At 38.7% G+C, this 27,154-nt stretch overlaps 1 protein-coding gene across 1 annotated transcript in view; it reads right to left on the bottom strand.

Moving 5' to 3' along the window:
• Positions 1 to 27,154, bottom strand: part of LOC126354168 (DDB1- and CUL4-associated factor 1-like) — a 220,311-nt gene that overhangs the window by 10,235 nt on the left and 182,922 nt on the right. Inside the window, exons 22-28 of the mRNA XM_050003600.1 lie at positions 24,383 to 24,581; positions 24,172 to 24,243; positions 22,214 to 22,353; positions 17,234 to 17,318; positions 12,902 to 13,111; positions 2,273 to 2,471; positions 192 to 358 (exon numbers count right to left, since the gene is read on the bottom strand). Of these exons, the coding sequence (XP_049859557.1) occupies positions 192 to 358; positions 2,273 to 2,471; positions 12,902 to 13,111; positions 17,234 to 17,318; positions 22,214 to 22,353; positions 24,172 to 24,243; positions 24,383 to 24,581 (1,072 nt within the window). The remainder of the gene's footprint in view (positions 1 to 191; positions 359 to 2,272; positions 2,472 to 12,901; positions 13,112 to 17,233; positions 17,319 to 22,213; positions 22,354 to 24,171; positions 24,244 to 24,382; positions 24,582 to 27,154) is intronic.

The following is a 27,154-nucleotide window of genomic DNA, read 5'->3' as shown; positions in this document are numbered from 1 at the left end:
AGAGTTGACAAATGAATAAACATTCAAGTAGGTATCCTGATAGTGTTGATCACATATTTTCTTGACAAATTATAGAACCAGTAACATATCTCCAGATATTTCAAATTGATATTCAAAAATAAAATAAGAATGTGAACTAAGATTTTATGTGAACCAGAACTTCATTAATTTTTATAAAAAGATTAACTTACCACATTTGCAGCTTCATCTTCATCATCTCTTCTTCGGCCCACATCATACACTCTTACAAATGACTCCTCCACGGAGTCTAAGACACCTTGGTTTTCAACAATTGCGATCTGGGTTCCACTTTTGTTGCAGGCCAAGTCATACACATTCTTCTTTACATCAATTGTTGCTTTAAAGAGTAAAAAATGTAGTTATTACAGTACTGGAAAATTCTGTTTGGAATACAGATCCTGACACTGTATAATCTTAAGGGCAAAACAGTATAGGCTAGAAGAGAAAGAAACAATTAGAAAACAGGATAGGAATATGGAAACTCGGAAAGCTCTCTCAGGTGTGGGCAAGGTTAGTGACACATTGCCATTAGCGAACATGGATGTGACGATCAGGAGGGGGGGAGGTGTAGTAAAGATTAGAGGGAGATTCGAACCTCCGAGGAAACGGTGATGAGGAGCTCGAGACTTGTGAATTACACTATTACACTGCAGTGAGGTAATAGAATGCAGCAGTTGGGGTTATGAAGATTGGAGAAGGTGCACAAGGATTGGCAGAGTGAAGTATGTGATGCAGAGAGAGAGTTCCCTCATACAGAATTAACATTACCTGGTGCTAGGAATAAGGATACCCACTGCACAGGCTATGGAGCAGCCAGATGCCACCCAAGTAGGGTTCAGTGGAATATTCTACCACTGGTTGGTCAACTGTTTACATGCTCACAAGGTACTGGTGTCAATTCACCCAGATATACAGTTGGTTGGTGGTCATTCTAGCAAGCTGCACAGAAGATGCAGATGAGCAGTTGTATGCTGCAGCTTCCATCACAACAAATGGACATGCCTCTGATGGTGCAAGATATGACAGTGACCAAAATGGAATGGGACAGGTCTTTCGCATAGACATAACTCACGTGTCAATGGATGGGAAGTAGTAACAGATGATGCTGCACCTCACTTCAGAGACCCACAGTACAATTACATGTGTGTGTGTGTGTGTGTGTGTGTGTGTGTGTGTGTGTGAGTGGTTGTGGGGGGTGAGGAGGAGGAGGGGGGGGGGGGGGGGGGGGGAGAATCAAGTCCATTTGAGCTATCTTAAACTACGAGTGTAATCCCAAAAGTAAGGTCTCCTATTTTTTTATACATGCATAGACCTGTTTATTTCTACAATGGTTTACATCAGTTTACAGCTTGAACATTTGGCTATTTTTCGACATAATCACCATTTCTGTCGATGCATTTTTGTAGACGCTGTGACAGTTTTTGTATGCCCATGTCATACTAGCTCGCCGTCATGCTGTTCAGAACCTTATAACCTCTTCTTTCACCTCGTCACTGGAGCTGAATCGCTTTCCGGCCAAATGTTCTTCTAACCTAGGGAACAGGGTGCCAAGTCAGGACTCCAGGATGGGTGGGTGATTATGTTCACTGAAACTGTTGCAGGAGACCAACGGTTTGCTGAGCGATGTGTGGGCAAGCGTTTTCATGGAGAATGTGTATGCCCTTGCTCGACATTCCTCATCTCCGGTTCTGAATTGCCAGTTTGAGTTTTTTCAGAGTCTCACATTACCTGTCAGCGTTAATTGTGGTCCCAGCGATTCAGCTCTGACGTCAAGGTGACATAAGAAGTTCATAACTTTCTGAACAGCATGGTGGCAAGCTGGTATGACATAGGCTTACAAAAACTGCCACAGCGTCTACAAAAATGCATCAACAGAAATGGTGATTATGTCAAAAGATAGATAAATGTTCAAGCTATAAACTGATGCAAACCATTGTAAAAATAAACAGGTCTACGTAGGAGACCTTACTTTTGGGATTACCCTCATACATACAGAAAAACATATGATTCTGCTGCCAATTAACTTTAAAAAATGGTAAAGGTTCCTTATATCTGCATAGATTTACTTATAATCTGATTATATTATAAAAAAGAACCAACCAATAACAGCAGCTCAAAAAATAAAGATTTTTGTTTCATAGCTGTGTCCTCTGATCTCAGATTATATCTTTTGCTATCTTTTTCACTTGATGAGGCCACACATCATAACAGATTTTAAAAAAGGTGACAAAATGAATGTTTTTATGCTTACCTATACACGAATAGTCAAATGCATCAAGAGTTTTAAATGATGAATCATATGGCAAGTCATCTTCTGTCTCTTGTTCAAGCAGGCGAGTATATATTATACTGCCATCTCTTGTGAAATTAATTTCACACTGATCGAGAACAGAGACAGTTCGTAATAAATGAAATGTTCGAAGATCCCAGACTTCTGTATTACAGACTACCTGTAACAGATGAAAAAAAAATGTTGGTTACTGATCAAACATATTTATTCACATTTACAGATGCAGCTCTTACCAAAATGATGCTACCATCACATAAGTATTGAAAAACGAATACTTATCTATCAGCAGCTGACATGCACAAACAGAATTTGACAAATATTATCTTAGAGAACCAAAAGTTTCTTTATGCAGATGCGATAAAATTATGTATTCTGGGTTGGAGTAGGAAAGTCACACAGGATTGCAGGCCAATGTTGGCATGTCAAGGCAGCATGTAACTTAACTGGATACCAAGCTACCAACAGATGAGAGTTGAAATCCCAAGATGATGCAAAGAGGGTAGCCAGCAACTTGCATATTAGAGAAGTGCTGACAAAATACAAAACTTGGCCAAGAGAGAGAAAAAGGAAAGAAACAGACAAATAGTGTGTAAGAAGCCTAATAAAGGCAAAGGGGAAACAGTATAAGAGAGCAGTATAAGGGAAAGATGATCAGATGAACGAATAAATCAGGAAATATACAATAGTGGCAATAATAAGGGAGTTAAGGTACGTAGAACAAGCGATATTTTGAGTTTAACACTCAGTTAACATAGAGGTAATTAAAGAGAGAGGGCAAACTCAATTAGTCAAGAATATGTGAGACAGTTACTTATGGCTTAACTGAGGGAACTATCCCAGGATTTTCCTGATGTAATTTAGAAAAACTCCTGAAAAAAACTAAATTAAGAAGAATGTATTTAAATCCTACACCTACTGAATATGAGATGAGTTCATATGTCATAAAATCCCTTTGTTGTGCGGAGCCATATGAATGATTAGGACGAAGAACACACTGCAATGTCCATCTGCTAAGAGATAAGGTCCAGGAGCAAATATAAATAATCTAAATCACCCAAGAATGAAGAAATCAGCTAGGTGATTATTATAGTAACCAGGGGCATACAACAGTCATTTGCAGCTTTAAACAACTGGAGAACACACTTTGATCTTATACCTGAAATTTTCGGTGTAGAATAACAACATGTATAGAAATCTACAACGCTTTTGAACACTTACAGCCATCACCCAAAATAAAAGGAAGTCTCCACCAAAATAACAGACTGCCCTTTTAGAGTCCAACGCCCAGTGTTCGGATATTCACAACCTAGAAGCAGCACATAGTGGTGGGTATTCACCCTCAATAAGAAATCTAAGCCTTAGGAACAGTGCCTAGTTTGTAAGTAAGTTTGCATGAATCAGTGAATGAAAGGTGCTTTGCCACAGATAGGTTTAACTGACCCTAACTTCTGTCCCTTACTTCCAACCTATCTTCCTGCCATTGGTGCATCACATTGAATCTCAATAGTTAAGCAATGACTTGCAGGAAATCTCACATTTTATCACTGTTTCTTTCACTTTCATCTTTAGCTGCAAAATCAATCAGTCTGATTTACTGAATAAACATGAATCCTTGTGCACAGTGGATGGACACCTTTCTGTGAATCTGTAAGGAAAGGAAGACGGGAGTCCTAGAAATTTCTGGACTTGTCTGTCTACTGCATACATATGAAGAAGGGCTATAAATAACCTCAGTACAATGGTGTAGACGAGATTTTTCCTGATATGGTGTCTTTTCATCTGATCTAATGTTCTCACAATAACATGCACTGTTAAGTGAACTTGATTAACAAATACTGAGAGCACATTTCATTTATGGCCATTAATGGGATCCCTCAATTTACACCAATCAATGCGAACAAAGACATGGCTGGGATGATAACCTAAAATTTGGGGAATCACAGACCTAAAATATTTTCTAGATTATTATTAACCCCTCCCGATTCCCACATTGTGTTCTTTTAAGTCTAAATGAAGTCTAGATCTCTTCAACACCCAAGTTGGTAGGTATATAGTTCCATCCCTGCTCGAGAGTACCTGTACATAATACCACTCTGTCAAGGGTTATTGGACTCCTACTGGTTTTGTTGCTCAAGAAGACTCCCAACAACTGGTGGAGGGTGAGAAACTATATGTAAGGCTGATGACTTGGGAAACAACAGGATATTATAGGTCTGGTGCCTCATGACAAGATGTCACCTGAGTGCAAGAGATGGCTACCAGCTTAATCGCAGAAACCGTGAGTATGGTCAAGTCTGAATGTTTGCAATGGTACTCTGATCTTCTCATAGTAAATAGCGGCAATACCTTTTGAGTATAATATCAGAAATTAAGCATCCATAATCTGACAGGGGTTACACACAAGCTTTGCACAAATGCGTCAGATACATACTGTCAAGCTGGTTGAATTGTCGAAGGCAGCCTCACACACAGGTTGGAAGAACATTTCACTATTTGCTGTATTATACTCTAACTGATAGTGGTCATCAGGTCTGGAGTCACATGGGGGGAATCCTCAAGAAATTCTGTGTTAATTTCTGATAACATATCTCCTAACTTCCACTATCACATGGAGACTCTTACTGCCCCTCTTGATGCATCTGGTGTGCACCAAACAAAGAAAACAGCTGCTTGGGTAGCAGAAAAAATGTGGAACATACTAAGATTATTCAAATTATTCTAAAATGAGAACTTACATCTTGGCAGATCAGAAAGAAAAATTATAAATCTTTTAGTAAACTACAGAATCACCCATAGAAAGGTTCCAGAATTAGTTTCACTTGCAATAATAACAACAATAATGCCCACACAGTACTTGGAAGCAGAAAGCTGGCAGAAGCCAGACATGAATAACAGTGAATTCAAAATGTTGGTGGTGTATTTATTACTATACAGAAATCAATGATACCGAGTCAGCTTGTTATACTTTGAATGCGGAATAATTTGTGTAAAGGTAAGCACCAAAGGTGAGTCAAAAGTGGAAACTAGAAAAAGGAGCTGTCGTGGCAGAAAATTTTTGATGGAATTTGGAGAATATTGTGAAGTAAGTTTCCTGCTCACACTTTTGTTAAGAGGTGGTAGGGGGGAGGAATTTGTCAGCTGCACAATGGGAGACATATGATAAACTGGTGTTGGGACACGAAGGAGATTGTTATGAATTACTTCAAGCAATGTCTTAGACCTCCTAGTACTGAACAGATCAAACCCTTCGGAGGGAATCGGTGACTATAAGGCTGTTACAGTGCCAATGACTGCAAGGGTTACAAGAAATGTCAAGGAAGATAGGACAGGAAAAAAATTGAAATATCTGACCAGCCAATATGAAATATTCAGCTCCAGGGAGGAAGATACAGAGCACATGTGGATAAAATTCGAAAACAATGCACAATAGGCCTTAGATCTACATGTGCTTAAATCTATCTGAGGGAGGGGAGACACCTGCAGTGGTTTAATTGCCATGATGAGAAGTTGCTACAAAATCAAAGTCAGCTTCATCACCAAGAAACAGAAGCTGAAAAAAAGCCAAAATTAAGGTAAGAAAAGCAATGCATAAAGTGTTCAATGAATTTGAAATACATTTTTGCCACCCAATATGACCACAAACCCTAAGCATTTTGTCTTAAGTAAAGACATTAATTGGATCCAAATTATCTATTCAGTCATTTAATTAGTATACTGAGAGAGAGAGAGAGAGAGAGAGAGAGAGAGAGAGAGAGAGAGAGAGAGAGAGAGAGAGAAAGTTGTAATAGTGAATACGGTCTAATCGTCCAATCGACCTGTTTCGCAGCAGATGTTCATAATATACATCATCCTCTCGATCGTTCCTCAAACTCTTAAATGGGAGAGGGTGCGATAGGAAATTGTGAAATAGAAATTTACCTAAAACAGCTACACAGTGGAAAGGCAATAGTATATATTCCAGGTTGTCAAAGAAATGAAGGGTGCCAAGTCATTAGAAACAAGTTCAGTCTCATTTTCAAGAAGGGCTGTTGGACAAATGCTAATAAACTGTAGACCTTATCTCTGATTCTAATCAATTGAACAATTACAAAACATGTTTTACATTTTTTGAGAATGTATATGTCCTCTATACAAATTAACGTGGGTTCCGCCACAAGTGATCTTCCAAAATTCAGTTCATTCTATTCGCTATGAGTTCTATAGCACTAGAGATGACGCAAAGCTTGATAGCATGGGGATGGCCTTCAATACAGTTCTGCACTGCCCTTTAATGAACAGAGTATGAGTCTAATATGTACTGGACCAGATTTGTTACTGCATCAACCTTAACATGCCTTTCTTAACAGAACAAAATCAGCACATGCGGCGGTAATTTCAAGAGTATATCGAGGGAGAATTATAAAATGTGTATATAAATGATCTCGCGCAGGGGTGTACAAACCCAGAGGTCGCATGTGGTCCAAAGCAAGTATCAATGCAGTCCAAGAAGTGAGCACCTGTCACAAAACCTGTAAAAATTCCATTGTGGCCCAGTCAAGTCAAAATGTTGGACATCCCTGATCTTGTGGATAGTGTCAGAAGCTCTGTGAGATTGTTTGCAGACTATCCTGGTTGTCTACAGGAAAGCTGCAATGCCTGAATACATATGCATTACGAGGTGGAGAACTGCAGGATTCCACTAGATAGGTGTGATGTAGATTATGTGGAGGATGCAGCTGCTCAGGTAGCACAGTACTTGTGGAGTGCCGAAGAGGGCTAAGTGATAGCCTGAGCACCTCTGATGAAAATAAGATTCTGCTGCCAATTAAATTTAAAAAATGGCAAAGGATCCTTATATCTGCATAGACTTACTTATAATCTGATTATCTTGTAAAAAAAGAACCATCCAATAACAGCAAACCAAAAAACACAGATATTAGTTTCATAGCTGCCAATCAATATGCAGAGAGTGAAATAGGAACCTTTACAAAGTAAAGATACTTCTAAAAATATAAGTAACTAAGTCTGAATTTACTGCTCTCCTTTAACACTATCATGCTCAAATTATACTCAAAATTGAGAGCTGAACATAACTCAAAGCAGAAAGTTTTGAACTATTTAATGGTACACAGAATGTATAGTGAACAGACAGGTTAAATGGCATAGGAGAGAAAGTGTTCACTACCATTGAAAAAAAATATTATGGCTATCAATTTTAAAACTGAGTGACTGGAAAGGTATGTGGACACAAATGACCAGTTTAGGTGAACCCAAATGACAAACAGAAGTTTTTAGCAAGCACCAAAATCTTCTGTAAGATTTCAAGAACCATTCAAAAAAATCTGTTCTCAACAGCACCAAAATACCCCAGACATGCAATATTAGTTAGAGGTGACTTTAATCTACATAGTATGGTCTGGGATGTCTATTGGTTTGTTGCAGATAATCTTGTTAATAAGTTTTGAACACATTCTCCAAAAACTTGCTTGAACAGCTAGTACAACCACCCACACACAATGGAAATTTTTTGGACACTTTAGATGTAAACAGGCCTGACCTTATTGACAGCATTAATGCAGAGACAGGCATATCACAGCAGCACTGGTCACTAAAGTTAAAAAATCAACGATTATGATCCTACTTAGAAAGTAATTGGTCATCATTCAGTGCCAATATGATGGTTATAGTGGAAATATGGGCATTATTTAAAGTGATTGTAAATCATACTCTGAAGAAGTATGTGCCAAGTAAGTACATTTGGGACAAAAAAGACCCATCTTGGCTTAATCACAAAATAATGTAAACGCTGAGGAAGCAGAGGTTATTCCACTCTCAGTACAATAAAGTATGTGCAATTGACAACAGGCATTTGTGCAGCTGACAAAAAGTGAATGCGCTAAACTACTATGTCAACATTCATATGTTAGTCAAAGACTTTATCAGAACCTCAGAAAATACTGAGTCTACATAAAATCTCTAAGCAGGTTGAAGACTTATATTCAGTCAATCAGACCATAATTTGACCATCACAAGGATTGCTGTACAGAGGACATATAAAAAGGTACCCTGGAATTGAGAAGTAACTGAAAGAGTCTAAAATCTATGTCTAGATAGAATCGCACTTCCATTTTACAGAGAGTGTGCTTCAGTAAAGGTCCCTTAAGCCACCACTTCAGGGGCCATGCATTCAAATGTCAACACTGAGCATGCCTAATTTCTGACCTCATATTATGGAAAAGCATGCTATGAAGCCTTTCCAAATGTGTAGAGCAATATCAACCATGTAAGATATTCGGAATGTGGATCTGAACATAGACATGTGAGATAGTAAAGTTCCATCTAGTAACAAGCAGGCCGTCTCTTCAGTAAAGAGCTGGGTTATACCATATTGGATTTCAGTTGATGCATGTATTTGGTGGGCTGCATTTTTATTTACATAACTTACGATCTACCAATACATGTTGTTTCAAAGCACCAGCACTTTGAGGATCATTCGAAAATGCATCATTATTTAAATGATTTGTTGCAATAAAATATCAAGATGTATCATATTGTTAGCTGCAGAATACTGGCTGTATAACTTGTGTGTTATGAAAATATCCCGTTTCAAGGCAACAGCACATTGAAGATCCATCAAAAAATGACTGTTTTTGGCACAATTTGTTACAATTGTGTTCTAATCCAAGGACGCTGTAATTTATTGTTTGAACAGTACACACACACACACACACACACACACACACACACAAACACACACACATGGAAGGCAAGGTACAATACAATTATCAATACCCAAGAGGCCAGCAGAGCCTTGCACTGTGGCTTATGTAGATATTAGTTCTGGCAGAGGTCGCAGTCAGCTGGCTGCATACACAACTGCAGTCATATTATCAGGCCATGTGACCTCTAGCGGCTGAACGAAAGCACAAACTTAACACACGAACTACAAAGCAGTGCACACACAAAACTGGTAGCTACATCAAATTAAGTGTGGCTTATTGATCATGTACTCATACATAGACGACATGCTTCAGATATATTAGAAGTGGATATTTGTCGTCGTGCACATGGAGATAGTGATCACTATTTGATAAGAATGAAATATAGACAGACGATGGATGGTTACAGACAGACCAAGAAAACTATTGTGCCACGGTTTGTTGATGCTAAATTAAGAAATGATGAAAACACAGTACAACAGTATAAAACTATTTTGACAAATAGACTTAATGAAGTTGAAGATCAGGCAGGCAAGAGTATTGAAGAAAGATGGGAAACAGTCAAAGGTACAATAGAGAAGACAGCCAAAACTGTACTCGGTAAAAAGAAGCAAGAACTACCGTAGCAGAATACAAGAAGAAGAGAAAGGGAGCAGATAAGGAATGTATGAGGAAAAAGAGAGAATTTGGAAAACAGTGGATTGATGAATTAGAAGAGAGAAAGACTATGAAACAAGGAAATTCTATGTGCGGGTGAAAGACATAAAGAAAGGATTCTAACATAGAGCTGTTTTCTGTGAATATAAGGAGAGAAATCTGATTTGAGGGAAAGATCTGCTTTTAGATACATGGGTGGTGTGTTTTAGTGAACTAATGAATACAGAATCAAAAAGCGATTGTGAAGTAGACGCTACTGTGGGAGATGAGGTGGAGCAGGAAGTAAACAGAGAAGAAGAGTGCCAGGAAACTGTCGAGGAACCTACACTGGAAGAAGTTAATGCTAGTATCAAGACTGCTTAAAAAAAATCTCCAGGAGAAAACAATATTACAACAAAAATTATAAAATATGTTGGAGAAAAACTAATAAGAGTTTTGTAAGAGATTATAGTAGAAATATTGTGGAAAGAAAATAGGCTGGAGCAGTGGAATATACTCTGACCTATACATAAGAAACATGCAAAACTGACAGCAAATTATAGAGGAATTGCACTCCTCTGTATAAAATATAAAGTATTACAAAAAATCAGTATATATGTAGGAGAGTATCTAGGAGACTATCCGTATGGTTTCAGAACTAATAGATCTACTACAGATCAGGTTTTTACCATTAGACAGATCATTGAAAAGTGTTACGAGTATAACATCGATGTCCACTAGCTGTTCATTGATTTCCAACAAGCATATGGTAGTATCAAAAGGGATCAATGTAGGAGCACCCAACAAACTAATAAGATTGGCCCAAATGACTTTGAGAAGAACAGTAAGTAAAGTTATAGTTGAGGGCACTTTATCCAAGGCATTTGAAGTTAACCAAGGATTGTGACAGTGATGTGCTCTGCACTATTCTGTTTAATGTCACCTTGGAGAAGGTAATGCGAAACACACAGAGCAGTAACCCTGGGGGAACATTGTTTAATAGAGTGACACATGCTCTTGCATATGCAGATGATATTCATTTGTTATCCAGAAGGAAACAGGACCTCGAAGAAAAGCTCAAAAAATTATAAAAGAAATGGGATGGAGATGGGGCTGACAATTAAAAAGTCAAAGACAAAGTATATGTTAACATTTAGGAAGAGGTATAGTGAAGGGAAAAAAAGCATGACTGTGTGTTTTAAATATCTTGGGTCACTGGTAACTGAGAATAATGATAATGACATGCAAAGATTACAGCTGGTAACAGGAGCTATTTCACACTGATTAATGTATTTAAAGCAAGAAGCCTTAGTAGGATCTGAAGCTGACCTAGTATTGTACACTAGTGAGGCCTTGGTGATATACGGTTTGAACACTTGGATAATGATGTAAAATGATGACGTATTGCAAATATGGGAATGGAAGATACTTAGGAAACTCTTCACGGCACTGAATGATAGGGGATTTTGATGAATTCGAAATAATGAGATCAGAGAGTCATACAACAAACCAGACATCACGACAGAAATAAAGAGTAGTAGACTATGTTGTTTGTGACATATGGAAAGAATGATGGAGAGCAGCACAGTCAAAAAAGTTTCCAAAGGAAAACCAAGTGGACACTGTATAATGGGTAGACCAAGGACCAGATGGCTAGACAACGTGGAAAATGACTTGAGAAGAATGGGATTTAGAAGATGGAGAGCCAAGGCAGCCAACAGGGAAGAGTGGGCAGAGATTGTCCAGGAGGCAAGGCCCAACATGGGCTGTAATACCAAGGAGTTAGTAAGTAACAACATACTGGTGATTAAAGCTTTCAGCAGATAAGGTCTAAAACACAGACAGGTGTCGTAGAAGTTCAGTGTGGCCTGTGAGAAGAAGCAATAAGTTGTGAAATTACAAAGAGGTGTGTATTCAGATCATGTGCTGCTAATCCCAACTTTTTTTTTTTTAAATCATCTTTGCATTTTCTAAAAAGTTCTTGGACTTTCTTAATTTACTGGAGGAATGTTCCACAATATTCGATGATATATAAATTTAGGTGCACTCTTTCTCATGAATGTGCCTATTTAATTGGCTTTATGTACTAAAGAAGTTGCACTATATGCAGTAAGATATTTTGCTTTTTCTTGTTTCAAGCCTGAAGATTCTGCTACTGAATAGAAACAGTGACCTAGAGTGGTGGATGGGAGAGTGTGCACATGGGGGAGGGGGGGGGGGGGGGGCAATGCGGGGTGGGCACTGAGTGGGAGGGAACCATAGTGCGGTGCGAGGGGGAAGGGGGAGATGGCACAAAGCAGTGTATGGCAGGTGGGGGACAGGGTGGGGAGCAGAAGACACAGGGGGTGCAGTGCGGGGAGGGGGAGGCCGCAAGGGTGGGGTTTGAATCAAATATTATTTGAAAAACAGAGATAGTTCTTGCTGCAATGTATAGGTTATGAAGTCATCAAGGTTTCACGAAAGGTATATTCTTACCATAAGAATGCAAAATCAATTTAGTCAAAAAATGTGAGGGGGAATGAAGAAGGGTGGGGGATCATTCAAAGACAAGAGGTTGAGCACTATTTATCTTCTGGAAGAGAGAAACTACTTAAAGAACAATTGTAGATAGGGAATAAAACCCATAGCTTTCAGAACAATATGTTTCTTCTTCAATGATAAAAGAAGATCAGTACATTGTGGATGTATAGATAGCAATGATTTATCTAGCATCTATAAATCACTCCAGATGATGTGTGGAGAACTGTAGGTATAACTATGCTCATTCTGAGGCATTGCTTCAGAAACTCATTGGCTATGATTTGCACCTCTTCTTATTCTAAAATGGTTCAAATGGCTCTAAGCACTATGGGACTTAACATCTGAGGTCATCAGCCCCCTAGACTTAAAACTACTTAAACCTAACTAACCTAAGGACATCACACACATCCATGCCCGAGGCAGGATTCGAACCAGCGACCATAGCAGCAGCGCGGTTGCGGACTGAATTGTCTAGAACTGCTCGGCCACAGCGGCCAGCTATTCTTATGCTGTTCTTTTTTTGTATGAACCAGGACAACCTTCCTATATAACATTCAAGTAATTTACTAAAAGTTTTTGTTTCATCAAAACAGATATCTCTGGTTTTGAAAGCTAGCATGTGTGTCACTTTGTATTAGCATTTGAGACATCACTTGATAAGTTTTTGTTGATTTTATTAATTAGTGAGTACTAACTGCTAAATTAGAAGTGTCAGAATATCAAAATTGTCACATACCTCTAATCCATTGGGATGGAATACACCACTTAAATTTTGATTGAGTTTGTCAAACTTATGTATTTCTTTGCCCGATGTAACATCCCACAGTACACCATCTGAAAGTACTAGTTCATCTGTCGGACTAAATGTTGCTTTGTTTTTTGTATACTGGTTCGATATTTGTGGAGTTAGCGTCTGAATTTTTTTGCCTGTTGCAACATCATATATCTGAAAATAACAATAAATATCAGTAATATTTCAAATGGTAAAACCTCTACCATACTACTGTTAACATTATACATGCATTTTCAGCAAATACACTGCAATTGACAATCACACTGATAAATGAGAGGAGAGAGGTAGGAGGAGGACGAGGAAAATACCACAGAGGTGGGAGAGGCAATGCCTCCGATTTGCCCAAAGCAATGAATGACAAAGATTACTCTTATGCAGTGGTGAACACTTGTGTGTGCTACTCACCATACTGTATTAATTATTTAATTTTGTGTTTTGAGATAGTTCATACACCATCTACTTGATATAGAAATGGCATGGTACACTAAATGTTGAAGCTGTATCAGAACAAATTCTTTAAATATGTTGCCCAGTCACATCAATGTGACCACCTGTAAAAAGCCGGAATAACCACCTTTCGCAGCACAAGCAGGAACAGTCTCGATGAGACAATGATGTAGGCTGGAGCAATTAATTAAAATTTGTACCAGCACTGGGACTAGAACCCAGGTCTCCTCCTTACTAGGCAGATGCGCTATCCATTGCACCTCACTGGCAACATCACCATTGCATGGAATACCATACATCATCTCTTCCACTGATACAAATTCCAATCCACGCCTCAGCCCATGTCTTCAGAAACATCAATTGTAAAAGTCAATGATGTTCTAGAAGGTACCAACAGGGATATGAATGCACGCAAACTTCAGTGCTGTGATCAGCTGCACTAGGTTTCATGGTTGAGGATCCGAGGTTCAAACGATCGAGATGGTCCCACATATTCTCGAATGGGTTTCGATCCAGGGGAGGTATTGGGAGGAGGTGGGAAGGGGGGGGGGAGGAGGAGAATGGTGACCAATGATGATGATAAGGTCCCATACTTCAAGGAGCGTAGGGGACAATGCAGGAGACCTGCACCACCGTACTAGGCAAGGTCCTACTGGAGGTGGTTTGCCATTGCCTTCCTCCGACCGTAATGGGGATGGATGATGATGATGCAGATGACAACAACAACATCCACTCATCTCAAAGCAGGAAAAAATCCCTGACCCCGCCGGGAATCAAACCCGGGACCCCAAGCGCAGGATGTGAGAACGCTACCGCAAGACCACGAGCTGCCGACAGGTGATCAAGGGAGTAAGATAAAATCATCCTGGTGCTCTTTGAACTACTATGCACATACACTGTGAATCACTCAACATGTTGCACTGTGCTGCTGGTAGATGCCATTGTGCCGATAAAAAACAAACTGCATGTAGGTGTGGACATGGTCCTCAAGGATAGAGGCGTACTTGTCGAGGTCATCTGTGATCGGTGGCAGCGATAATTTCCTTACGTGCTAGGTCTGCCTTGGTGGTAAGGGGTGGGACAGGGCCATAGTGGTCTGAAGGGCACTCACAGACTGTCTTGACGCACTATGTGTGGCCGGACAGTCAAGCGAGCATGAAGGTGTTTTTTCTGGCAGAGTACGCATCCATGGTGATACATGCTGTGGACAATGCCATGTGGAATACCACTGCTAGTGGAGTTACGTGAACCTGTTGCAGTGTACCTTTTGTAACAACAAGCGACTACGGCTGTTGGTTAGTCCCTGTCTGGACTCTGTGCATTTGTACAGAAGTAAACATCGCAGTCTGCTTAATTAGAGCAACCCTGCCACTGCATTGCAGAAAAGGTGATATTCTGCGAAGGTTACGGCACTGTATTGATTTCACCTTAGTTTCCTGAAGGGTGGAGTGTGAGATTGGTGAAGTAATTTGAGATGTACTTCACGGTACGATTGTCCATAGTGAGGACGGTCCTTACATACTGATAGAATGGAAGTATCAGGCATGTTGGCTCCAGAAATGTTTTGGTGGCTCCTGTTTAAGTAGTGATATTAAGTGATCACTTATGGTGTTTCAAGCCTTTCAACTGTTTTTAAATTTTAAGCTCACAGTGTTTGAACTTGGTAGGCCTTGGCGTTGTTTAGTCAATTACTGTTACTGTAATCAAATCTGCAGTTTGTGGAACAGTGCAAATTCGATTTCTGGTGGATAATCATAAACTTGAAACATTCATTGACTTAATTGATCTTCCCGCTGTCTTGCTGGTGTTATTTAAAATTTATTAAGGTTTTGGAGTTTCTTTCCTTTTAAATAAGTTTGAAAGTTACCTTGCACATTGTACGGATTTGCTGTAAGTGTTTTATAACTGTTTGTGTGTTAAAGCTCTGCTTTAGACAGCCACCTAGTTAGCATTTTTCAATGATACTTGCCCAAGGCCGACCACTGTTGGTGTGATCTTAGCACTGGGGCATCTTGCACCCATTGTAAGAAAAGAAATATATGAATCTGAAGTTTAATTCTTACATACATATGAATGTGGACTAATTATTAACTGTATTATAACTTTGTAATGAAGAGTGTAATTTGTTAAACTTATGGTTCTGGGTTGTGGTCATGGCAACTCTTGCCTTTTTTTTTCTTTTACTCAAGTGTGTTTAAAATGCTGAGCTGTCGTTTATTACTTTTACCAGTATGGTTTACGTTTTATGTATTATTTTTCTTTATTTCTCAGGAAACATGGGAGGGGGGAAAGAGATTCTCACTTGTGTTGATCCACTGTGCCTTCCAGAATGATGAGATCACCCAGGGTATGTCACGAAAACATTTTCCACAAGGTAACGGTCCTCCTCCGGCCTGGTCCTTTCCGACAATTATTGCAGGGCCGTACATGCGAACAGTCATTTGTCTGACAGAGCATAAAACTTGATGCATCTGTAAAGTCCACCTGATGCCACAGTGTGCATATTCCAGCCTTCGTTGCCTATGAACAGCAGTCAGCATGGGTGCATGAACCAGTTGCCTGCAGCAGAGGCCCATACACAGCAATATTCGTGTGTGGTAGTTTAAGAGATTATTAGTAGCACCTCGGTTCAGCTGAGCAACCAGTTGCTCATTCGTTGCACATCTATTTGCTCGTAGACATCTCTAAAGCTGTTTCATCTACAGCCTGGGGTGTAACACCATTGCCTCAGGAGCCGATTTCGGATAGTGCCATTTTGCCATGCAGTTACACATTAACCAAGTCAGCATGCAACAGTTTACAAACTTGGCAATTTCAGAAATGTTTCTACCCATGGCCTTGCCCTTCTGGATACGAGATAAACTGTTCTGTTTCTGCACAACTGAAATGTTGGCTGCACCCCTCCTCCCCCTCCCGATGTGCTTTACATACCCTCCATTACTAGTGCTATCACCTGCAGAATGCGAGTCTTTATTTCACGTTGATGTTGAACATATATGGTGGTCACATTAATGTGACTGGACCATGAATAAAGCTACTGCCGCAGGCCATGCGAACAGTATGGATAAATATGGTGACCTTAAATAATAACAAAGCTAAGGTTGAACTTCACACATTTTGCTTTTTACCACTGCTAACTCTTTTATGCTAACAGCTGTCTTCAGAAACAAATGATCAAAAAAATAATTTTTTATTTAATAAACTTTGCACTTGCTACTTTTTCTGAGAGAGCAGCTGTATTAAGTCATAGCACATCTGGGTACAAAAATAAGTTCAAATGGCTCTTATCACTACAGGGCTTAACATCTGAGATCATCAGTCCCCTAGATCTTAGAACTACTTAAACCTAACAAACCTAAGGACATAACACACTTCAATGCCCGAGGCAGGATTCGAACCTGTGACCTTAGCGATTGCACCAAAAATAAGTCTGATAATGAAACAGGGTACAGATACCAATGTGCTTATTAGCAACTGTTGCTTCAAATAGAATACTGCTATGACGCCTGCTGATAAGCTTTCAAGTCATTTAATGAGAATTTCAACTAATGTCTTATCAGATAACAGAGGAAGTGCAGAGAGTGTACAAACTTCTACAAGAGAATTTCAGGAATGTAACTATTTAACATAACATAAGAACAGAGTATCTGACAAGTTGTCCAAGATTTTACTTTCATTAAATGGCTTACAATTTTTAAATGGTTTCTTTTCATGTCTGAAACATTTGTTTGACTAGCTTCTTTCTGGTGTTTGAAAACCAACGTAACATATTTCCTAACAAAGTTACTTCACATTTAACAGAAAGTAAAATAGCACAGATATACTTACTGTTGCAATATGGTTTCTTGTGCCAATTATACGGTCTTGAACAAACTTGCTGAATTCAACATAATCTTCTTCTGGAAGAGCAAATCTGGAAGAAGAACAAAACCTATTAATTTTCAGTCACAAAAGCTGCAGAGAAGAAACTAATCATAAAGCAAGAATAAAGAGGCACAGACCAAACAAGACATGTCTCATCAAGAATACTTTAGTATATGCAATTTTCAGCCACAAATCTCAAAAGCAACAATGCCTTCAAACAAATTGTATCCCTAAGAATGAGCATATATACATAGAAAAGGAGGACTTGGCAACTCATAATTCAGGGTGTGAAGGATCCCAATGGGTTTGAGGATAAGGAGAGAGAAAAACGACATTTTGCTTCTCCTTCCTAACCATTCCCAATCAGCCCCTATTATTTCTTTGAGAAAGAAATTTAACAGTTCTGAAAGCTTGGATAGCTTTTTCTCCATACTTTTATGTCTACTGATTGTACTTAGAATTTCACCTCCGTAAGGTAAACACTGGGAATCTATTCCAGCTGTTTGCAATTTTCTATTTTTTTTTTCTGGTTAAATTTTCTTTTGATACATAAGTTAATAAAATCAGATATACAGCCATTACAAACTGCACTGGCACTTGATTTTTGTAATAAAAACCTAAATCAATCTTCTGGAGCAATTAATTCATGTAACGTCTCTATTGTGTGGCTGTCTCTTAATTTCTATTTAAAACCATTGCAACCACGACTGTTTCCTTTTTATGACCCGGCGTGACTACTTGCATTGCTTTGCATTTTGGCAAAGTGACGAAATGTTATTCAGTATTTCCACGAAGTAACCCGAAAGGGCCCTTTACACTTTATCACCAACATTGTCTTGCAAGTGCTCATCTCATAACTAAATTAGTTATCATCAATTTTCTGACCACTTACATGTTTTAGAATGTGTTCACTGTACACACAGACGATTTCAACGATTTTTCTCATGTCCTTTCAGAAAATGTACACTTTTTCACGCCTGAGGATATTATGGAAGAGCTGTTATGAACTTGTGATGAACTGTCTGTTCTAGGAAGATTCAGAAGATTGAAAGGATACCATAGCAATTAAGAGAGCATGATGCCGATTCAAATGTAGTTGTCTCTTCAAGTGACAAATCTTCCAATTCATTTGTTACTAAAGATTGTTATACGGGTAAAGATCGGCTGATGAAATCAAGTCTTAGTACAAGAGCCAAAAGTTGTACCATCATTTCTTACGAGCAGGAACCTTAGCATTGGCTACAACAGGAAAGACTCCAACAAAAGTCTCCTGCCTTTAATGTGATTATAAACTTACGGATGACAATATTATGTACAGTAACACACCTACAACAAACATTTTTTGATTGTATGACAGATATTGTGACCCACAAGATAATGACCATCTGGAAATGAATACACTGGGAAGTTTCCTTTCTCCATTTCTGAAACCTGTGATATAAAAATAGGCCTGATATATTTGCTGTTATTATGTCATATAGAAGATCCTGCAGTGCCTGCTGGCGGTCAGACGGACACGCACAGGCACGGGTACAGGAGGACAAACAACTGAAGTGCGTTGAAAGGCACCAGGGAGGTGCCTGCGCTCTAAGGGGCAACGTTGAAACAGCTTAGGCTAGAAGATACTGACAGAAATTAACTACTGATAACTATTATTCCAGGGCACCTCTTGCAAGAATTCTGTTGGAAAAACAGGGTAACATTAGTCAGAACATAAGAAAAGAACAAACCAGATATTCGCCCACAAGTTTTGTCCAAGAAATGAAGTAGTGTCACTTCATGGCTGTTCAGTTTTAGAAAGGATTTAACAATGGTGCCTCAAGTTCCAGCCAAATGGTGATCTGTTGTAAATTTCCGTTATTAATTATCATGAAAAGATCGATGAAAATACGGGCTTTTGGAAAATGCCAGAAGTTTAGTGTCCTACTAAGATAGAAAATGTGGAAGAGAGACAGTTATGTAGTAACTACAGCATTGTCAGGAGAATAAGAAGATGGCCATTAACAGTGTCTGCCCTGAATTCATATATCCTACACACACTGAGCTCTGGTAATAAAGCTGCAAGGCTTGAATTTCTGAAGAATGGCTAACAATTTACTAATCGACTATGTTGTCCTTAGGTTAAATGGTTCTTACATACATCAAAATTTGTGATTATAAAAAATAAAGCTTTATCTAGCATGGAGAGGAATTGGTGTCGTCACATATAGTCAAATGGTAGCAAGCATATCACTGTGCGAGCGAGACTTGTTCGAAGCATGTATGCAAAAAACCACACTAAGGTGATCTTCATGTCCTGTGAAGATGACAAGAAAGGATGAGCATTATATACTATGTAATGTGTAATATACTGTATCTCTGTCTTGAAAGATTACTCAAATTTCATATTCAAAAATCAATTATTTGGAAATAAATGCTGAACAAAATATCACTGAAATCCTTATCCTTTTAAAGGGAATAAAAATGTATATTCTAAATAGTTATCTTGTGTAATTTTGGTATATTGTATTCTGCTTGGCATTTTAGTTTTGAGTCAAACAGACCTGATGCAATGGTTTGCGAATCAAAATATCATGCAACTACTTAAGGGTTGATACCTCAATGTCTGACAAACTGTCTTTTGAAATCATGAACTGGTAGCATCTATATCTACATACACACTCTGCGTGACACCATACAGAGTGGTGGATGATACCTTGTACCACTACTAGTCATTACCTTTCCTGTTCCACTCACAAGCAGAGAGGGGAGAAAAATGAATGTCTATATGCCTCTGTGTAAGACGTAATTTTTCACATCTTTGTGATCTGTACATGAAATGTATGTTGGCAGCAGTAGAACAATTCGGCAGGCAGCTTCAAATGTCAGTTCTCTAAATTTTTTTAACAGTATTCCTTGGAAAGAACATTGCCTTCCCTCCAGGGGAGGGATTACCATTTCAGTACCCGAAGCCTCTCCATAACACTTTCGTGTTGTTCAAACCTAGCTGCCATCCTTTGTATTGCTTCTACGTCTTCCTTTATTCTGACCTGGTCCAGATCCTGAACACTAGAGCAGTACTCAAGAATAGATTGCACTAGCATCCTATAAGTGGTATCATTTTCAGATGAACTACACTTTCTCAAAATTCTCCCAGTACACCAGTCAACCATTTGCCTTCCCTAACACAATCCTCACACACTCGTTAGATTTCATGTCATTTGGCAAAGTTACATCCAGATATTTAAACAAAGAGACTGTGTCAAGCTGAACTCAACTAAAGATGTATCTGAACATTTATGGTTTGTTTTCCTACTCATTCGCAGTAACTTACATTTTTCTCCTTATAGAGCTAGCCGAATTCATCACACAAGACTAGAAATTTTGTCCAAGTCATCTTGTATCCTTCTACATGTCACTCAACGACAGGTTAATACTCACCTGTCCGACAGGTCATTTACGTATATAGAAACTAACAGTAGTCTTATCACACTTCTCTGAGGCATGCTTGTCTCAGATGAACACTCGTTGTTGAGGACAACATACTGGGTACTGTTACTTAAAAAGTCTTTGAGCCGCTCAAACATCTGACACTGGTGATCTGTACCTTCCCTTCCACATCATATTACACTTCCAGGAAGTTGCGGAACTCCTGTATCCAGTAAGTGCCTGGCTTATACTGGTGTGAGGTTGTCATTGTCCACCCACTTATCTCAAGGGCTCCAAGTAGCATTGATGATAGGGCTATATGTAAAAAGTGAAAGGGAATGTCTTTACTCTACTGATGTTTAAGTTCAAACTTTTAAGTTTCTTGCTGTCATCTTCCTTTTCTGTCTCCTCCTCATATTCACTACTGCTACCAGGGTTAGGCTAGTAGAGACAAAGTGTTCGGGGGTTGGCCTGTCTCTGAGGACCAATCACGCTGTCTCCCTCACCTATACACAGTGTATACAATGTCATTTTTTACCACCTGTTGTACAGTTTTTATCCATTCTCTCCTCCTTATTCCCATTATTCCCTTGCACAACGGCATTCACATGCCAATGAGACGGTAGACCTGAAAAATCCCACATTGTTCCCCATTCAAATGAGGGATCCATGTAAGTACGCTGAAAATCCTGTTGAGTTATGACACTAGATGTGCAAACTGCTACCCTCCTGAGATGCCACCAATGGACACTGGTTCCTTAATGAGCTGTGTAGCTGGCTTTTGAGAAGAAATGAAAATTGCACTACAGACTGGCTGCATGTACATTTACATAAAAAGATGAGCTTAAACCTATTAAACAGAAAAACATGCATAAAATTTAATAAAGAAGTGAACAGGTGGCAGCAGAGGGCGTGACTGATTGGCTTACATTGCCATTTCTACAGCTGCTGCCATAAAGGTTTTATTAATGCGAAATTGCAGTTGTTATAAAAATTGTGGGTGGTGGGGACAAACAAATTCAATACAAAATGTAGTTCTGAATTCAGACAGCCAAGAAATTTTCAAGTTAGTTGTATTAATTAGAGGAATATGTTATACTCAATACAAGATAGTTTCATATGACTCAGAAGACGAGCACGCTGGAGTATGTATATTTCTTCGACTCCTTTGCAAACAACTAACTTGATATTATCTGTGACCAAAATCACATATAATTCAGTAAATTGCTAGTGTACTCTTCCTTCAAGTGCACATTATGTTTTTATCATCTCTCTATGCACACTACACTTCAATAAAATATAAAGTCTCAAACAAAGCACATACCCAACAAGTTAAAAAAAATTCTGAGCACAAAAAAGGAAAAAAAAGAAGCCTGATGCCTTTAAAATATTTCAGAGAAATAACGGTGATGTAACAGAAAAACTAAATTATTTCGCAACTTTCATGAGTTCTCCTTATTAAATTACATATTAAATGTTTGTAGTGAGTGCAAACTTTCAGTATATATATGGCATAATATATGAAAAAACCATTACTTTTTATCAAAAAACTTTTTGACGTTCCAGACTGCTGACAAAGGCCTCTGCCACTGAGAAGATGTAAGGAGGAGAGATCCTTCTTTGTTGAACTGCATGTGTGATACATATGACTCATGAACCTGGAATGTGATCTCCTCCTACGGGTGGTGATAAAAAAGATTAAAATTAGTATTAGTAGTAATAGCGGAAGCTATCATACACAAACACAACAATCAAATCAAACACAGGACTAATTTATTGTGATCAACATTGCCTTGTTCATATTTTTCAATTTCTTCTTCATTTTAAAATACAAAGGATAGAGCAGTTCTATAAACCAGCAATTTCTGCTTATCTTTCAACTTCCAAGGAGGTTTCATGAAAGTGCCAACAAAACTGATGCAAGCTGACAATGCAAGTTTACTAAGTTCAACACAAAGAAGTTTGATGTCTACAAGTGCCCTTTTTTACCTCACATGTACACACACACACACACACACACACACACACACACACACACACACACGCACGCACAGTGACAACTGTAAAGAAAACATAGAACTGGAAGGACAATCGTTTTTGAAACACCCAACACGCAAGCCTAACATTTAATTACTCTACTGTGATTTCTACTTCATTTTCCATATTTGGTTTGTGAAATTTATCTAAAGGGGCCCCACACACTCAATATTTATTGCACAATAATACTGCATCAATATACCGTGGGAGCATCCAATGCCAAGAACGGTGCAATATTTAAGCCCGGGTTGTGTCAGAGCCCTTCCTTTACAGAAAACATGCTGGTGCTCAATGATGTACAACTTGCACGCGTTGCCTCTTTGTGCTGCAAAAACAAATGCAATATAAATTTACAATGGGCAGAAAAGAGGTTCAGGAAGCGTTCTACACGTGGCCATACTAAAATGCTAAGAGAACTTGCAACAGACTCTGATGAATATTAGAAGGACAAATGAAGAATCTTTCAATGATTTTATGTTCAAATATTCATCAGGTTTCACTTTCCACAATGCTGGAAGTGATCTACACACCTGAAAAGAGTGGATATTAGTGCATTATTGTAGGGGATCAGTAGGTAATGCTGTTATTCATCCTGCAACAAATAATTAGCACTTTTGAAATGAAAAAATGAGCAGTTGCAGTGTTCTTTTGTTGAACGTTTCTGCAGCTAAATACTGAATAAGTATTAAGTATGTGATCAACCTACACCCCCCCCCCCTCCCCCCCGAATACACTACAACAGATGATTTCCTTCGTCTGTCTTTCGTGGTGTATTCATATTGTGTTGCTGTATTGATTAGTTATAAGTCCAGAAATCACGAAGTCTTGGCAGGAACTGTCGCGTATTGTGCAATATCATCTTAGATGGTACAATACAATGCACAATACACTGACTGAAGGTCAATACTTTTAAAGCTCCACAGTCTGCTTGAATATATTGTGCAAACTGCAAGGGTCAAGTGGTCAATATTGCTGTGCAATACTCAGTATTGGGCAACAAATAGTGAAAATGTGAGGGTCCCTTAATAGTGTTTGATAACTGTATGCACCTTTTTACAACCATCCTTTTCTTTCCTGAATGCTCTACAGTGGACTGAATAGTCATAACAATGTGAACTGACCCAACTCTCAATTTTTCTTGTATTCAAGAGCTATTATAAATCTGTGCACTCATTTAGTGCAATGCTGTTGTGCATAAATTTTCCATAGGTGTAACACCAGAATTATCAATAACAGGAAGCTGGTATGTTCCTTAGACACACATATAGTGAGTAATTACAAATGCATGTAGAAACTAGTGCCAAATTACAAAATCTTAAAAGTACTTTATTCTACTACTGAAGTTTTGCACTTGCACAAACAATGCAAGAATTACTTTTACCATATTCATTAAATACATTTCATATAGGCAATGCAACCAAAGTTTTTGAAATTTAGACAACAGTTCTTCCACATACCACTCCAGTGTGAAGATTATACATTTGGACCTCACCATGATGTGTTCCCACCAATACAAATTGTTCTGTAGGCTGAAAATGTAAGAAAAAGAATGTATTAAAAGGACAAATAAATATCAGAAGGGCATAAAGCAATACAGTTAATTAAGTGTCCTAAGTGACACATGAGACATTCTGATTTGTATATCATTTATTTAAAGTACACACTCACACAAAATGCACAGCAAGTGAAGTAGCCATCTTCATCACCCATTCTGAAGGTTCTCACAGGACAAAAACGACTATGTGCAAGTCTTTTATCAAGCCTCATGTTCTCCAAACAGCCAATGCCCAATGTCCGCCTCAACACACGTGATGTGAAGTTTGTTGGTGCACTATTTTTTGCTTTAGGGTCTGGACATTTGTGAGGTCTGTGAAGTACAATATATTACAAAAATCAGAGAAAACTGGATGAGCAAATCAAGGACATTAATCATTATAAAAAGCCCTTAAGCCGTTAACAAACTGTTACATAGCACAAAAACAGCAACTGGGCAAAACTAAACTGGATGATCTGCATTCCAGAATACATCAACGAATGATATTACATTCTAAAAACAAAGATTCCAAGACTTACCAAGCGGGAAAGCACCGATAGATAGGCACAATGAATAAAACACACAAACACACACACAGAATTTCGAGCTTTCGCAACCGGCGGCTGCTTCGTCAGGAAAGAGGGAAGGTAAAGGAAAGATGAAAGGATGTGGGTTTTAAGGGAGAGGGTAAGGAGTCATTCCAATCCCGGGAGCGGAAAGACTTACCTTAGGGGGAAAAAAGGATAGGTATATACTCGTGCACACACACACACACACACACATCCATACGTCTGCTTGTGTCTGTGTACGTGTACGTGTGTGTGTGTGTGTGTGTGTGTGTGTGTGTGTGTGTGCCGGGATTGGAATGACTCTTTACCCTCTCCCTGAAAACCCACATCCTTTCATCTTTCCTTTTCCTTCCCTCTTTCCTGACGAAGCAGCCGCCGGTTGCAAAAGCTCGAAATTCTGTGTGTGTGTTTTATTCATTGTGCCTATCTACCGGTGCTTTCCTGCTTGGTAAGTCTTGGAATCTTTATTTTTAATATATTTTTCCCATGTGGAAGTTTCTTTCTATGATATTACATTCTACTAGATATCTTTGCCCCTGATTTTCTAGGGGTCAACCAGATATAATTACATGAGTCGTAGTTATGAATGCAGTTCTTCTCATGTCCATCAGTTCAAACAAATGTACAGATAGTACCTACTTCTAGTACATTTAAAATTATTCATAAACTGTAAAATCATGGTGTTTGCCAAAATTAAAAATTCTGCTTCACATTACCTCCTCTAGCACAGACGACTGTACTTTTGAAAATGATTATTTCCATTTTCTCTACCACACCTGATGAGGCTCATATAATGATTAAATCAGATCACTATAATTGCCCCATGGGCAATTAAACAATACAACAGTGTAAGGCAGCAGTTTGGAACTGTGCAAAACTTCCGTATTCAGAAAGCACCAAATGAAATAGTTACTAATGTATATGTGCTGCTGATCTGAACAACGGTTGGCTTGAAAGTGATAATTTACGCTCTCTTGCAGATTTTCATTAGCAAATTGTTGCCAATAATAAATGGGCGATTGTACTTTTTTTGTGTTTTTGCAATTCACACATTTGAAACTGATCTCAAGTGGGCTTCCTCATTTGCATAGTTTACACTGAAGGAGCACAAGATCCTGTTTGTACAAACAAATTTGTTATTGTCACGAAGAAAGTACACCAGAATATAGATTAGTTATTAACATTTTGCCCTTGTCTCTGATCTACTACTGATTACAAAGAGCTCATCAATAGCAGTTTTGAATCAAGATTGTTCAGATGTAGAAAGTTGGAACTTCTAAATCTGTCATATTTTTGGTTTCCAAGAATAACTAGAATATTTTTGCATTTTTATATTTAATGCAGCTGCACATGTAATATGTACAGGAATATGTCAAATTGCTATTTATACAAAATTTCATGTAAATTTATAGTTGACTTGTTCATATTCACCTTCCTGATTACAATGATGCAACTGATTTTCCTAGAAGTCTGTGTAATTAAAAGTTATGACTAACATATTTTAAATTATTGTTGTTGTTGTTGTTGTGGTGGTGGTGGTGGTCTTGAGTCCGAAGACTGGTTTGATGCAGCTCTCCATGCTACTCGATCATGTACAAGCCTCTTCATCTCAGAGTAACTACAGCAACACACATTCTTCTGAATCTGCTTACTGTATCCATCTCTTGGTCTGCCTCTACGATTTTTACCTCCCCCCCCCCCTCCCCACACTTCCCTCCAGTACTAAGTTGGTGATCCCTTGGTGTCTCAGAATGTGTCCTACCAACTGATCCCTTCTTTTAGTCAAGTTGTGCCACAATTTCTTCTTCTTCCCAATTCTATTTAGTACCACCTCATTAGTTATGTGCTCTACCGACCTAATCTTCAGCATTCTTCAGTAGCACCACATTTCAAAACTACAGGGTGTTTCAAAAATGACCGGTATATTTGAAACGGCAATAAAAACTAAGGAGCAGCGATAGAAATACACCGTTTGTTGCAATTTGCTTGGGACAACAGTACATTTTCAGGCGGACAAACTTTTGAAATTACAGTTTTCAACAACAGATGGTGCTGCAAGTGATGTGAAAGATATAGAAGACAACGCACTCTGTGGGTGCGCCATTCTGTACGTCATCTTTCTGCTGTAAGCGTGTGCTGTTCACAACGCGCAAGTGTGCTGTGGACAACATGGTTTATTCCTTAGAACAGAGGATTTTTCTGGTGTTGGAATTCCACCACCTAGAACACAGTGTTGTTACAACAAGATGAAGTTTTCAACAGAGGTTTAATGTAACCAAAGGACCGAAAAGCGATACAATAAAGGATCTGTTTGAAAAATTTCTACGGACTGGGAAC

This window comes from Schistocerca gregaria, chromosome 1, assembly GCF_023897955.1.
Source record: "Schistocerca gregaria isolate iqSchGreg1 chromosome 1, iqSchGreg1.2, whole genome shotgun sequence".
Lineage (NCBI taxonomy): Eukaryota > Metazoa > Arthropoda > Insecta > Orthoptera > Acrididae > Schistocerca > Schistocerca gregaria.
This window is presented reverse-complemented; position numbering and strand designations above follow the sequence as displayed.